General features: G+C 51.5%; 6 protein-coding genes across 6 annotated transcripts; 3 read left to right on the top strand and 3 right to left on the bottom strand.

Moving 5' to 3' along the window:
* Window positions 1–202: 202 nt before the first annotated feature.
* On the bottom strand, window positions 203–2,081 carry CDV56_106086 (nucleobase:cation symporter-2 family protein; the record flags this gene model as incomplete). The annotated part of the gene is made up of 3 exons (XM_026759705.1): window positions 203–1,698; window positions 1,750–1,916; window positions 1,990–2,081. 3 exons carry the CDS (start codon window positions 2,079–2,081, stop codon window positions 203–205), a joined length of 1,755 nt encoding a protein of 584 aa, XP_026612849.1.
* A 1,370-nt stretch (window positions 2,082–3,451) lies between these two features.
* CDV56_105882 (uncharacterized protein) lies at window positions 3,452–5,072 on the top strand (the record flags this gene model as incomplete). Its single annotated transcript, XM_026759501.1, has 3 exons — window positions 3,452–3,709; window positions 3,761–3,928; window positions 3,981–5,072. The coding sequence occupies 3 exons, from the start codon at window positions 3,452–3,454 to the stop codon at window positions 5,070–5,072; spliced, it is 1,518 nt and encodes a 505-aa protein (XP_026612848.1).
* A 1,466-nt stretch (window positions 5,073–6,538) lies between these two features.
* Window positions 6,539–7,968, top strand: OLE1_2 (stearoyl-CoA 9-desaturase sdeA; the record flags this gene model as incomplete). The annotated part of the gene is made up of 2 exons (XM_026759293.1): window positions 6,539–6,779; window positions 6,839–7,968. The coding sequence occupies 2 exons, from the start codon at window positions 6,539–6,541 to the stop codon at window positions 7,966–7,968; spliced, it is 1,371 nt and encodes a 456-aa protein (XP_026612847.1).
* A 1,179-nt stretch (window positions 7,969–9,147) lies between these two features.
* Window positions 9,148–10,556, bottom strand: CDV56_105474 (putative MFS monocarboxylate transporter; the record flags this gene model as incomplete). Its single annotated transcript, XM_026759093.1, has 2 exons — window positions 9,148–10,200; window positions 10,257–10,556. The coding sequence occupies 2 exons, from the start codon at window positions 10,554–10,556 to the stop codon at window positions 9,148–9,150; spliced, it is 1,353 nt and encodes a 450-aa protein (XP_026612846.1).
* A 1,413-nt stretch (window positions 10,557–11,969) lies between these two features.
* On the top strand, window positions 11,970–13,253 carry CDV56_105257 (uncharacterized protein; the record flags this gene model as incomplete). Its single annotated transcript, XM_026758876.1, has 3 exons — window positions 11,970–12,072; window positions 12,132–12,429; window positions 12,479–13,253. The coding sequence occupies 3 exons, from the start codon at window positions 11,970–11,972 to the stop codon at window positions 13,251–13,253; spliced, it is 1,176 nt and encodes a 391-aa protein (XP_026612845.1).
* A 498-nt stretch (window positions 13,254–13,751) lies between these two features.
* CDV56_105127 (uncharacterized protein) lies at window positions 13,752–14,851 on the bottom strand (the record flags this gene model as incomplete). Its single annotated transcript, XM_026758746.1, has 3 exons — window positions 13,752–14,406; window positions 14,486–14,631; window positions 14,690–14,851. 3 exons carry the CDS (start codon window positions 14,849–14,851, stop codon window positions 13,752–13,754), a joined length of 963 nt encoding a protein of 320 aa, XP_026612844.1.
* Between the last annotated feature and the right edge of the window lie 398 nt (window positions 14,852–15,249).

The raw sequence follows: 15,249 nt of genomic DNA, 5'->3' as shown, positions 1-15,249 counted from the left end.
GGTATGAGTGGGAAAAGCATTGTCATGCTACGAATGCAATACGAACGAAATCATAGTAATCGAGTAATGCTTGAGGATCATGGTTAAAATTATATATACCTCGGAAAAACAGTATCAAAGAAGGGTATCCAGAAAGAACATCAAAACAACCTGTCGCACGCGCAGTTATGCATTCTCAGCCATTGCAGCGTAACATAATGGATCATACAGCCAGAGAGCCCGATGGTTGCCCTGCTTTGACCGAAGAAGGATCTGAAGCGCCCTTCAGCTCCTCCGACGGCGCATCGCTTGCCGTAGCTTCCACGATGGCCACCTCGTCTTCCGGATCTTCGGGAAGGATGAGGTTGAGGATCAACCCGATAACAGCGGTAATCGCAAACCCATTTTCCATGACGAGCTCCACAGCGTTCAGCAGACCCTCCAGGGCATGGTTATCGCCACTATAGGTGAAGAAGTAAGCGAACCAGTCGGGGACCAGTGTAGCAGCCATGCCGACCGCGAAAGAGGCCGTCAGGATAAACCGGTTGCGGCGGCTGAATGGGATCGTAGAGATGATACGGATTCCGGAGATGGCGACGGACGAAAACAAAAACGTGGTCATGCCACCCAGAACGGGCTTGGGGATAGCCACGATGGCGGCAGCGAACTTGGCAAAGACGCCCATGACAACGAGGAAGAAGCAGCAGCAGTACCCGGCCTTGCGGTTGGCGCATTTTGTCAGAGCAATGACACCGTTGTTCTGAGCAAAGACCGACATGGGGGTGATGGTGAAGAGTCCGGCCAACAGGCAGGTCAATCCATTGCCCAGAACACCACCCTGGACGCGCGAATCGAACTCGGCACCTTCGACTTCGAGCTGGGAGACATCGCATGTCGCAGTGATATCGCCGATCGATTCCATCATGATAACGATATAGAGTGCGAGGAACGGAAGGATCAGAGGCGCGTATATAGTCAATGGGAACGTTTTCACCCAGATGAATGATACAACGGGCGCAGAGTCGATGCCCGATCTGTCGAAGTAGCCACAGGCAGCTGCCACGATACATCCGACCAGAAGACCGACCACGACGGCGCACGATTTCATAATAGGAGAGCCAAATCGCTCGCAAAGGATGATCGTCACGAAAACCAGGAATCCGAGGCCGATGAACTCCGCACTTCCCCAAGGGAGGGCATGTGGCGCACCAGCGCTGGGACACAAAGCACGAGCGGACGGATCCGAGCCACAGCCAGAGCCACCAGCCCAGTCCTTCATGCCACTTTCGATGAGGCTTGCTCCAATCAACAGAACCGTAGGACCAGTCACCATAGGCGGGAAAATGCGTTTCAAGATCCTTGGGCTCATGAAGGACAGGCCGATCGTAAGTAGAGAGCACAAGCAAGCCGTGCCCAGAATAGCACCGTAACCTCTTGGGCAGGGCAGCTTGTTGCCGTTGGCATCCGTGGGACAGTATCCAGACGCATACATCTGAGAGAAAGTTCCCGAAGCGACGGTAATGGTGGAGAAGGAGGTGCCGACGACCGATATCAAGCCAGTACCAATGAAGTATCGAGTCTTCCAGATGCGTAAGCGGGCCATCTGAACAGCGGATAGCAGACCGGAGGCGATCAAGGACGTGGAAACGAGGTACTGGTATTCGGCATCTCCGAAGTTGGCACCACTAGAACCGCCCAAGATGATGGGAGGAGATATGACTTGTAACAATTAGTCAGTGACAGTTTAATGGATGACATTTCTGAGCTTACCTCCAGCCAGCATTGCGAGAGCATGTTGAAGACCCAAAATGAAGGCAAGCAGCACAGGTAATCTGTCGTGCAGTCCAAAGAAAGGCGCCGTCCTTCTGATGTTCTTGGTAAAGGGAATTCTCGGTGTGAACAGATAGGCGTAGTTGTAGTCTCCAACCAATCCTTCTCTGTTGATAATCATGCATGAATCAGCATACATAAATGATAAGAGAGAGGCACGAGTGCTCCTAGCCAACTGACTTGGTGGTCCATGTTTTCACAATCCGTCGAGCTTTATCGCGGAAAGTCCGCTTGGGACTGAGATCAGGACCGATTTGATCGGGACCGTCCATGGTGGATGATGTAGCGAAGGGTTTGTCGAATGGCCCGTCCTATGGATGATTTCAAGTCTAATGTTCACAATGACTGTGAAATGTGAAGTGTAAGGTGGTGGCTCGTTCTGAGTTTTCTTCTGCAGCTGTGGCACACACGATGTGCGGGGAAGCGAAATCTTGAAACCGGTCAATGACTCAATCTTGACTGGATCAAATGGAGCAGCTTAGAATAAAGTGAATCTGGGGATTCTGGGCCCGCAATCTGAACGGAACCAGTGTGTCCTATATAGGATGAGCATTGTCGCGAAAATTGACGAGATTAGATGAGGACCTAGAAGCGTTGACGGCGATAGGGTTCTATCAAAGCTGATAGAATCGGGATGCGTGAATCAATCGAATAATGCCATCCCGATGGACGGTTATCTCTCGCGTCGCGTGGAAGAAGCACTCTTTTAGCCGTAGTTAGCGACGATGCTAGGCAGTCTTCGGGAATCCAAGTGGTTTTGCACTGGCGGACTAACCATTAACCACGGTTCGAGTCTTTCCATGTGGAACTGCTCCGCTTGACTCGCATGGAGGCTGATAAGAACCGCTCTGGCTGACAGTCACGGTTCATGTAAAATCCAAACCCAGCCGTCTTATCAGCAAAGGCGGGGGGCGCCGAACTTGCAAGGACTCTGATAGCTATGTGCCGAAAGACATCTGACTATCCCCCAAGCTGCCATGACATCGAGAATGACCTTGAGAAACAGATATGTGCCTGGGCATCTAGATAGAGAATTGTCAGATTTACTGCAGTCAGGATCCAGAAGCCATCTAGTCGATTTAGCGATCCATAGAGGCATAGAGGGATGGATCCGATCAAAAATAATAGCTGGCCTATGATCATAATTGTAGTTACTAATAGAATGAGCTTACAGTGCGATTTAAGACTAGTAGTAGTACTCCGGTAGTCTACTCCATACTCCATAGTCACATCTAAACCATGATACTATCCTCTCTATCTACTAGGCGGACCATGAGAATACCATAGTGCATTAATGTCTGATGTTCTACTTATTCTATTCAAGGTTAGGAAACAATAGAAGTTTACGTACTCTGTAGATCATATAAGGTTGCCCTTTATGATTTTCTCCACGGTCTAGTACATCGGCTAAACATATCCCTCTATGAACCCAGGAAGATGCTGCAGGTCATTCTTAGACGTGGAAGGTAACCACCTCGACAACTCGAAAAGGAAAATTGTTTTCCCGACATGGCATTGTGTCAACCCCTATTCTGTCCTCCCAGATGGACAAGATTCAGCTTCAACCGAATTGTTGGCTGATCTGGTCCGGTCTCAATTTCCTTCGTCCTTCAAAAACAGTGGAAGCGTTCGTTTCGAAGGAATGTCTCAGGGTCATGATTCTCCTGCCACGCTAAAACCTCTTCGCTTGCTTCGTGGCGAGATCACATACGAAGCTGCAAAGGAACAAGATGCCAATATCCTCCACCAGCTAGGCTACAGGGATCAAAGGATTCGATTTTTTACCCACTTGTACCGAAATCGCGGACTGATCGCGACAATTGCCGCCCACCATCTCGGCCTCGCTTCTGCAGACATATGTCATGTTGATGTGGATGACTGGATACACGGGAGCTTCAATGTTTGTATTCGAATTGATGTTGATGGCCAAGGACAAGATGCTGGGAAATAGGTGATGATCCGATTTCCCTTGCCTTACCGAATTGGAGAGAACTGCCGCCCCGGTAATGCGGATGAGAAGGTTCGTTGTGAAGTTGGGACCTACGCATGGCTCCAAGAAAACTGTCCGTCTGTTCCTATCCCACGCCTTTATGGGTTTGGGCTATCCACTGGCCAAACAGTATGCCAACTTTACGTATATTCGAAGAAGAACTATTGCTTACAGCCCCTAGTTCACAATTCTCGACAACCTGCCTTTTATAGCCCGGACTGTTCAACGTTTGCGCCGCCGACTGTTGAATTGGTTAGGCTATCCGACTCCATCCCAGTATGTTCAACATCGGACCAAAGATCAGATTGCGCTGGGCACACCCTATCTTTTGATTGAATATATCAAACCATCGCGGGGCAAGATGCTTTCTGAAACATGGGAGGAAAGCCGCCATAATCTCAAATTGCGCAAGAACCTTTTCCATAGCATCTCCCGCATCATGCTAGCTTTGGCACGTACTCCTTTGCCAAAGATCGGGTCCTTTGTTCTAGATGAAAATGGGTTCTTGAGTTTGAGTAACAGGCCCCTTACCCTTGAAATCCAACAACTGGAAAATGAACATATTCCAGTTGACATGCCCCAAAATATTACTCACACCACTGTCGACTCTTATGTCAATGATATCCTTGCATTCCATGAAAGTCGTCTTCGCCACCAGCCTAATGCAATCAACAGTCTGGAAGATGGTCTCTATCAGACATCTGCACTGATGGTTATGAGAAGTGTCTGGCCGTGTTTTTTTCGCCGAGATCTCCTTCGAGGCCCTTTCGTTCTTAACCTCGCTGATCTTAACCAGACCAACATCTTTGTCGACGACAATTGGAACATCGAGTGCCTTATCGATCTGGAGTGGGCATGCTCTCACCCAGTGGAAATGATTCAACCTCCATACTGGTTGACGAACCAGGCTATCGATTTGATCAGCATGGATGACTACAAAATTCTTCACAAAGAGTTCATGGAGGCTCTCTCAGAGGAGGAAATTAAGATCAAGCTGCCATTCCGCCTCTACCCCATCTTGCAGGAGGGATGGGAGAGAGGGACATTTTGGTTTTCTCTAGCGCTCAGTAGTCCCACGGCATTGTTCACGATATTTTATGACCATATTCAACCGAGGTTTTCTAAGACTCACGACGATCCAGCTTTTTGGCGAATCACTATGCCTTACTGGACGTTCAATGCCTTTAAGTTTATTGAACATAAAGTGAAGGATAAGGAGCAATACGATGCCTCTTTGCGTGAGGCATTTGAATTTGGAAGTTTGCATGGCTAGAGCAGCTGACTCGAGAGGCGCAGTTGCTCTGCAGGATCAAGAACGTAGAAGTCGATGATATGGGTCCTGAATCTTGCTGACTTGTTCTAAGTGTCTAAAAGTCCTCATGCACTCGGATGCACTGCAGAAGGGTATGTCCAGGTACCAAAGAGATGAGACAAATCTGCCCAAAGAAGCTTAAACGCACCCATCCTCCCAATCTTCAGATTCTGCAACTTGGCCTCATGTGTGAGAATCGCACTGGGATGATTATACAGTAATAATGCTACCGGCACAAACCGTTTTATTCTTCTTCGTATGGCTGTCGGTATGTCAGTACCACTGGCGCAGCCATCATTCTAGAAGGCTATAAATAGCAGGCATAATAATAATAACATCATCCCATGTGCGTAGTTATGATCTCATGAAAGTTAATTATGTAGTGTTATCATCTACTTCTACCTGTATGATCAGTGCAAGCTTCCTACTGCCTGAGGCAACAGCAGTCATGTGAAATGCCTATTATTTCATTTTTGAATGCTTTTCTATCCTACGGAGTATGATTGAAAGACTCGAATAATGAGACGTCCTAGCTCCTGACTGTTCATTAATAAGATGTGTTGCGGAGAACTGAGCCATTAGGTTAGAGACAGTCTCCTCTATTATTTGATCGGAATAAGCACCCGCCACAGACAGCGAGTGGCCAAAGGGGTCATCAGCCACTCAGCCACAGTCTGTAGGTGCAACTGCAAGGGCACCTCAGAGAAAAAGTGTTGGGGATTCAACAGAAGGCGACTGTGCGCTGATTGGTGGATTCCATGGCCCCTAGTCCGAAAGAGGAAGAATCTAGCCGTCGATTCGCCATCAGATGCGTCCGCCCAACAACTTAGGTAGCTTATGGCCCTGATAGCGGTAATCGCTCTATGCCTGGGTTTTGTATGGTTGGTTGCAGATTTGACAGTTGAAGGCATCAACATTGACAGAAGTTGGCGGTTTGATGATGAGAATGAGAATAGTACTCTCAGTCGCCGTTTGACCTCGGAACCTCATGATTCACAGGCATCTGACGATTATCAGTCCACCTGTTATCCTTCTCCGTCCATCCCCATCCCGTCTGCTTTCATCATAGCAACACCTCTCCGCCCTGCATTGTCCGAATCTCAATCCGTTCGTTGCCCCAACCATCATCGGCTTGTGGACCCTGGGGTGAAGTCGAACAATCAAGTTCTCCTCGCCCTGTGCTTTCCCACTGCTTCACTAATTTTTCGCCTTCACGCCTCTTTCTTCCCCACCTTCTTCCGTCTTCTATTCTCTTTTTAATTCTTTCGTTTTCGTGTTTTCCTCTTAAGAGCCTTGCTCCTCCCCCCATCGACCTGCCTTACCTTCCTCGGTTTTGGCAACCACCAAGTGCGGACGTCATTTCCTCGCAGATATACCTCCGACCTGAAATTAGAGGATTTGTATAGAAACGCAACAAGGCCGGCAACATGTCCGCGAAGCCTGCAGACGCTTCTCGCCCGCGGGCTGGTGACCCCAAGAAGATCCATATTGCCGACACGGCCATCACTCGTCAGAACTGGTACAAGCATGTCAACTGGTTGAACGTCTTCCTCATCATCGGTATCCCCGTGTACGGGTGTGTCCAGGCCTTCTGGGTGCCTCTGCAGCTCAAGACCGCCATCTGGGCCGTTATCTACTACTTCTTCACCGGTCTGGGTATCACAGCAGGTCAGTTGCCACAGACTCATATTCTGGGGACTCTAGAAATACTAATCCTTGGTGTGCAGGATATCATCGTCTTTGGGCTCACTGCTCCTACTCGGCTCGTCTTCCACTCCGTATCTGGCTCGCAGCCGTTGGTGGTGGTGCAGTCGAAGGTTCCATCCGCTGGTGGGCTCGTGACCACCGCGCTCACCACCGTTATACCGACACCGACAAGGATCCCTACTCTGTCCGCAAGGGTCTCCTTTACTCGCACCTCGGCTGGATGGTTATGAAGCAGAACCCCAAGCGTATCGGCCGTACCGACATCACTGATTTGAACGAAGACCCCGTCGTTGTGTGGCAACACCGCAACTACCTGAAGGTGGTTCTGATGATGGGTCTTGTCGTGCCCATGCTCGTGGCCGGTCTTGGTTGGGGTGACTGGTGGGGTGGCTTCATCTATGCCGGTATCCTGCGTATCTTCTTCGTTCAGCAAGCCACTTTCTGCGTCAACTCTCTGGCCCACTGGCTCGGCGACCAGCCCTTTGACGACCGAAACTCCCCCAGAGATCACGTTATCACTGCCCTGGTCACTCTTGGTGAGGGTTACCACAACTTCCACCACGAATTCCCCTCGGACTACCGCAACGCCATTGAGTGGCATCAGTATGACCCCACCAAGTGGTCCATCTGGATCTGGAAGCAACTTGGTCTGGCCTATGATTTGAAGCAGTTCCGTGCCAACGAAATTGAGAAGGGTCGTATCCAGCAGCTCCAGAAGAAGATCGACCAGAAGCGTGCCAAGTTGGATTGGGGCGTTCCTCTTGACCAGCTTCCCGTCATGGAGTGGGATGACTACGTTGAGCAGGCCAAGAACGGCCGCGGACTGATCGCTATCGCCGGTGTTGTCCACGACGTGACTGATTTCATCAAGGACCACCCTGGCGGCAAGGCTATGATCAACTCCGGCATTGGCAAGGATGCCACTGCCATGTTCAACGGTGGCGTTTACTACCACTCGAATGCTGCCCACAACCTGCTGTCCACCATGCGTGTCGGCGTTATCCGCGGCGGCTGTGAAGTCGAGATCTGGAAGCGTGCTCAGAAGGAGAGCAGCGAATATGTCCGCGACGAGTCCGGTCAGCGCATCATCCGCGCTGGTGAGCAGGTCACCAAGATCCCCGAGCCCATTCCCACCGCCGACGCGGCATGAGCATTCCTCACAAAATCTCCCTCTTTCTCTGTGTATTTTTTTATGACCGCCGCTGAGTTTCAAGCGTATTCTTCAACCTGTTCTCTCATCTCACATCGTCGATGTTCAAAGGCTAGCACATTGTGGGCGTTCCGAAAATTTTCATACGGTGCGTTTGGAGTTGCTGGAGTTGGGTTGCTTTGTCACATGCTTCGGCATATTCAAGGTCGAAACGTCGAACGATCCAGTTCGTCCGAAATCATTCGTCTGAAATCATTCTAAATAGGCAGATATGATCAACACAGGCCTTGGAAACGATATCAAAGAATTGATACCAATCTGTTTCCTTCATGCAAAAGAGGTAGAATGTAAACCAGCTCTGTACAAACCTGTTTAGCAACCTGAAGAACATCACAATGGGTAGCAGCAGGAGTCATGATAAAAATCATAGGTATTGAAGACGGTAGGACATTAAGCAACAGAGCGATTCTGGGTCAAAATTTGGTGACGAAGCGAGGTGGAATGAGGGGGTGCCCATCTAGCACCTGACCTAAGCAAACACACTAACTAACTAGTCAACACGACACATCTAGTAAGGTAGAGTTGCTAACCCGACTGAAAGTACAGGCTGGACAGCACCACCCAAGATCTCAGCCTTACTACAGAGTAATAGTGTCTGAATATCTTTTCCAAATGTTATTTTTCTATTGAGTATAAGGAATATGGGGAGGCCCGGGTTGACTGGTCTGATGATTTGATCTCCGTGTACCTCTAACCGAGTACTTTGATGATGCTCTAATTCGATACTGAATTTCTATTGTTTATTTAGACGTGGAGAATGAGTTTATTCATGCACTGGTTGGTTACAAGGTGCAAGATGGGATTGATTCGATAGAGAAATACTCGAGGGGATTCTGTAGTACACCGAAGAGGACAGACTGGAGGTCACTGTTGTGATTCCAAGGACATTGTGCCTATCTCTATAGAAGAAACCCGAAATTCATTGGAAACGTGTATCTACTTTTTCGCTAAGATATCAAGTTGTCTGCTCACCTGATCTGCTATCTGCTATCTGTTTAGCTATGGGGTATGCAAGATGCCGGGGGTGGTCTCACCTTTTTATGTTTCAGAGTTGGGAACTTGGGAATGAGAGGATGACGGCACGGCTTCCAGTGTAACAGTAACAGTAACGGCACGCCCTTATATCCACCTGAAACAGCGCGCCACGTAGCTTCCCCCGCCAATAACCCCAGTGACGCCCGTGAAGACGATCAGCGTGCCATAGCCACTCCCATAGCCGTAGACGGCCTGGCCCTTCCACGGCATCCCCTTGACGAGGGCTTCGCTGAGCGGCCCGGAAACGAGGTTCCCGATGCCGCGGCCGGCGGCCAGGCAGGCGAAGACCATGCTGGATTCGGCGGAGCTCTTTTTGCGGACGACGTCGCGCATGATGCCGGGCCAGGTGCTGGTGTAGGAGCCGGCGAACAGGCCGTAGACGATCGAGAAGACGAAGAGCGGGGCCAGCGACATGGAGAACCCCCAGATGAGGAACACGCCGATGGTGGACCCGACGGTGGACACGAGGATGCAGGTGGTCACGTCGAGCTTGTCGATGATGGCGCCCATGACCACGCAGCCCACGACCGACGCGACGTTGAAGAGGATGACGGTCAGCGCCTGCAGGCTGCTCGATGCGCCGATGACCCCGGCGTAGGTGGGGAGATAGAGCGACGGGAGGAAGAATCCCAGGGCCTCGACGATGTTGCAGATCTCAAAGAGGGCAAAGGTCGAGGTGATGATGAAGCGCAGGTTGGGCGGCGCTGCCTTGGGCCGCTGAGAGACTGGCACCCGGGGCTTCACGAAATACACCAGTGGCGCCGTGAGGACAAAGAGGGCGATGGCGAAGGCTCGGAGGGCGATGCGGAATCCATACCGGTTCAGCAGCTGCTCCATCACGATCGGGAGGACAACGCCGCCGAGCCCCGTGCCGGCCCACATGACGCCAAAGGCGAGCCCTTTGCGTTTATCGAACCAATCTTCCATTAGGAGGATGCATGGCGAATACGCCACGCTGCCACCGAGGGCATAGAAGATTCCCTGGCTGATGATGAGGTGGGTCACGTTGGTAGAGAGCGAACTCAGAGCGAGAGACAGACACATCACCAGGACGCCCAGGCCACACCCGAGCCGTTGATACTTGGGCCAACGTCTATAGGCGGCGAAAACGATCGGGAGGTCCAGATACATGATTCCCTTCAGCCGGGGGCAACTGGTTAGCTTCATGTGCTCGAAGACAGGTGGCACCTTACCATGGCACAGGTCCCGATCACGGCGATATTGCCGGAGTTCTTGAACTCGGGGGTCTTGCTGTAATAGGCTTGGAAGACTCCGTAGGTGAAGGCAAAGCCCCAGACGAGGGCTTCCATGACGAAGCATGCTGCGAGGAAAAACCAGGCATCTTTTCCGCGATCGATGGGAGGGAGTTGCTGGGTGGCACTACTGTCCTGCGATTGACCGGCCGACAGATGAGTAGCGTCTGTCGCCTGAGGAGTCCGCACACCTTTTTCCTCCTCGGTTGACGAAAAGTGTGAGTCGGATATCTCAGCCATCGTCAGTGTAGGCGATGTCAAAGAGAAAGAAGGACTGAGCGAGTTGGTTTGCACGCGTGTGGGTGGAAAGGGTCAAAGGGGGATAGGAAGGGAACCAAGGCAAGCAACAATTCTAGGATTGATTCATTTAGTCTGGGGAGGAGTCTGGGAGGGTTGATGATCACCTCTTTTTTGCCGGAATAAGCAGATGTCTTATCATGACTAATCTTTGATCAGATTGATGGATCAACTGGGGCTGATGCCACGCTCTCTACGCTCACTCTTTGTCCTCTCTGTGGCCAAGAAATCGCCTACTGCCAATCATATACAAGGAGAAGGATCAATTATCCCTCAGACTCGCGGTATCCATACTCGCCAAGCCTGAAAGGGTGGGTTGGTGAACTGTAAAGGTGAGAATAACGCTATTTTTTTTTTTTTTTTTTCTAATATGCATTTGCCTATAGTAATAGACTAATAGTGAATGTATTCTTTCACGTCGCAGTTAGGGGTTGACTGCGACATTTGTTAGGCTGTCCTTAAGGAGCCTAAGATAACCAACCCCTCCTGCCCAGAAGGCCTAGTACGCAGCCTATGCCTTAGTCTACGGGGTGTGGCCGAGGGTACCTAGAGATGGATCATTTGAACTATGTGTATATCGATGATAACTCAATTAATATTACAACATGATTATTATCCTATCCTATCCGTCTGCTTCCGACTATCACCGGCACTTGCGTACGTATTCACCATAACCTTTAGTAGTTGGAAGTGGAGAGTGGTTGATCACCAGCGGCAAGTGAGCCGTCGGGCCGTCCGAGAGCCACAATACTAGGTACCTAATTATGGGCTCTATGGCAGTAAGGGATTGGTGGAAGTTGGAGATGACTCCGTAGTTACTCCATACATACTAAGAAGTAGACATAGAAGTCAAGTTCCTACCCCTAACCACGCTCACAAACGACGAAAAGAGTCTGATCAAGGTGGTAATAGATCATATTACTAAGCTTATTGTTGCAGTTTGAAACCACCCACCTCTGAAGTCTGACCACAGAGCTTTTTCTGGCCCCTTAGTTAACTTTGACTAACGTAACTAATCATTAGGCAATCCATGCATCATCTATGCTTTGATCCGATGTCGGATGCATAGCTTTTGAATGATTTGATGCAGAAGGTGAGGAACCAGACCTCGGTAATGCTAAACTTTACAATCAATAAGGATGATATTGTGTCAGCAATTAGTCTTATTCGACATTAACCTACAGGACACCATGACGATACATAGGTACGGAGCATGAACGACTACAGGGATTCGCTGACTAAATGGGATCTGGCGCGTATGACTGGCAATAGACATACATATATAACATATGAGTTTACAGCGATGAGCTCTGGCATTCCCTTGTACAATCGACCACTCGACAACCAACCACCAAAATGGTAGCAGAACTGGACGCGAGCAAGCTGCGCATCACGCGAAATCCGCAGCCGGCTGAAATCCCCAACCCCGCCGACCTGGAGTTTGGCAAGCATGTAACGGGTACGACCTGGACCGAAGAGAGCCAAAGGGGGATAGATATTCTGAAGCTGACAGCGCAGACCACATTCTCCAGATACCGTGGTCGGAGGCGTATGGCTGGCATGCACCTCAAATCGTGCCCTACGGGAATCTCAGCCTTGATCCCACCGCCGGCGTCTTCCACTACGCCTTTGAGTGTTTCGAAGGGATGAAGGCGTACAAGGACGCCCAGGGCCGGCTACGGCTGTTCCGGCCGGAGATGAACCTCGCGCGACTGAATCAATCGGCAGCACGAGTCGCGCTCCCCACGTTCAACGCCGCCGAGTTTCTGACGCTGTTGGCTGAATTCGTGGACACCGAGTCTCGACACATCCCCGCGTAAGTAGATCCATTGCAAGGTTGACGAGGGCTGACGGCCATCTTCCAGTATCCGGGGATACTCGCTCTACCTGCGACCCGTTCTGATCGGAACAAACCCCGGGCTGAGCGTATCCCCGCCCACCTCTGCTCTCCTCTACGTGGTGGCATCCCCCGTGGGCTCCTACTTCCGCAACGGGTTCCAGGCAATCACGCTGGAAGCCACCAGCAGCGCGCAATGGGTGCGTGCGTGGCCCGGCGGCAGTGGAAGCCACAAGGTGGGGGCCAACTATGCCCCCTGCATGGTGCCGGAGCTTGCAGCCAGACAGCGAGGGTCTCACCAGGTCCTCTGGCTCTTCGGGGAGGACAACCTGGTGACGGAAGCGGGAACGATGAATCTGTTTATCGTGCTGCGGAGGCCTGACCTGGGCTTGGGCCCGGGCTGCTGTGAGCTGGTGACGCCGCCATTGGACGGCACGATCCTGCCAGGAGTCAACCGCGACTGCGTGCTCAGCCTGGCACGGGAGAGACTGCAGCCACAGGGTTGGCTGGTCCGCGAACGGGCCGTCTCCATGGGGGAGTTGGAGGCGGCCGCCGCGGCTGACAGCCTGCAGGAGGTGTTTGGCACGGGCACGGCAGCCATCGTCAGCCCTGTCCGGTGTATCCGCTGGGCGGGACGGACGATCAACTGCGGCTTGTCAGCCGCGCAGGAGACAGGCCAATTGGCTGCGACGATGAGAGAGTGGATCGAAGCACGACAATACGGAGAAGATGAGCATGAGTGGAGTGTGCTGGTGGATGATATTATCCAGGGCCCCGAGGTCGGACTTGGCGCCAGGCTTTAAGATAAGACTGTTGCATCGGATAATATTCATAATAGAGAATTAGAGAGAACTGTGAGACATGCATAAACTGAGACTCTTCCTGGAATGGATATTGGCATTTGGCAATGGATTTGCCGTCCTGTTGCTACCAAGGTGGCAAACTAAGTGGAGAGGCTCCTTAGATGATGTGGCTTTTCGTTTTGTTTTGTTTTGTTTCTTTTCGTTTGCGTGTCTTACATTTTCTGCATGCATTTGCGGCACGTAGGATCATCACCTCGGACATGGTGGGGAATGATATTCCCGACTAAAAGAACTAAAAGGATAATTCATAATGCAATGAAGGCAGCTGAGGCCCTCTCAACGATTGGCCAGGGTAGCCGATACTAATTTCTGACGTGAGGTGATCGTCTACGGAGTATGTGTGCAGTGTGCTAGATCGTTCAATGTTCACTTGAATTTTCTCCACCCTGATAGGACTACCTCCGTCTAAGTCTAGGTTTCAGATCCCGTTCGCCAGATCTAACCAGGATAATGCGCCGCGTTTCTCAGGGTCTGGTACTCCAGCGCCGTGAGATCCTCGTAGATAGGCTTCTTGTCGCCCGTCAGGAACTCCGCGAGGGGCCCCACGTTCACATGCCGGTCCGCCTTGTTGAAGTAGACCAGACTCCAGCGCTCCGGCACGATTTCGTCGTCGCAGTCGCGCGGCCGGCTGACGCGGTGCAGGCCGGCGCGGACCTCGCCGTTGGTCCAGCGCTGCATTGTCTCCGAGACGATGACCACGACTTCGTCGTCCGAGCCGTAGGGCATGGGGATGAAGGTGCCGGGGTTGCTGCGGTCCTCGTATTCCAGGCCCGGGGTGACGTCCGGGAAGACCAGCGAGATGATGCCGAAGTCCTTGTGCGGCCAGATGCGGTTGATCTTGCCCTCGTCCAGCTTGCTGCGCTCGATGGGCGGGAAGTGGTTGATGCGGATGGTGCTGGCCTCGTTGGTGCAGCGGGAGGTGAAGATCTTGGCGTCCAGGTTCAGCGCTTGCGCCATGACCTCGAGGAGCTCGAGGGTGAGGTCCCCGCAGGAGAAGAAGAACCGGTCCATTGTGTCCTGGTAGCCGGGCAGGTCTGCCTCGGACGGCCACTTGTTGGGGAATTTCTTGTCGTCCGGGTGGCCGCAGTCGAAGCTTTCCTATAGGTCCGTTAGAACTGATGCAACTGCTGTGATGGAATTTTCGGAGTGTACATGCCTTGTTATCGCTGAACGTGGGCTCTTTGATCTCCCCGTTGTTGCTCTCGAGCCACCATGTCTTCTCCTCACCGGGAATGCTCCATCCTCGCTGCTGGCCTTGTTTGGGGTCGTTCCGCAGAGGGATCTTGACGCTGTAAGGAAGCTTGAAGAAGCGTTTGATCTGCCCGGTTCAATTATTGGTATTGCTGTTCAACAACGGCAGATTGCGAGCGTCTCACCTGATCAAAGGTCTCCTTCACCAGGGGGACAGGAACCGTGTGGTTGACGAGCTTCACAAAGCCATAGGTGTTCAAACTATCCAGGAACTTGGCACCAAACTCGGCACGCTGCTCGGGGGTTCCCCCAGAAAGCGCAGACGCATCAAGAACCGGGATAGTCATGATGATAGTAGATAGAGACGTGAACTTGTCCTGTGAGACCGGGCTGCCCGGGGACCCTATACGGGTTTATAACGAGGCCACAGTGAGCAACACCATTGCCTGATCTACTCCAAGAGGCCGATACCGGGGTCTCTTCCTCTTCTCTCTGTTTCGACACTTGTGCATAGGCTGGATGCAGCCGGAGATGACCCGAGGCTGAGCAATATCTCACAAATTGCAGGCGTCATGACCAATTGCCGATGAATGTAACATCATGCATCTTCATTTAGTCAGGTTGCAGACGTGGGAGCCTAGACATATGCTTCACGCAGCGTATCAACGGCCTCGATTTGAGCAGAACGCGGTTTGCCCAGATCACTGCGTCCATCATTGGTAGAAGATGACGGCACGACGCATCT

This window comes from Aspergillus thermomutatus (assembly GCF_002237265.1).
Source record: "Aspergillus thermomutatus strain HMR AF 39 chromosome Unknown NODE_153, whole genome shotgun sequence".
In the NCBI taxonomy this organism is placed as follows: Eukaryota; Fungi; Ascomycota; class Eurotiomycetes; order Eurotiales; family Aspergillaceae; genus Aspergillus; species Aspergillus thermomutatus.
The sequence above is the reverse complement of the archived record's forward strand: the minus strand, read 5'-3'. Positions and strand labels throughout refer to the sequence as shown.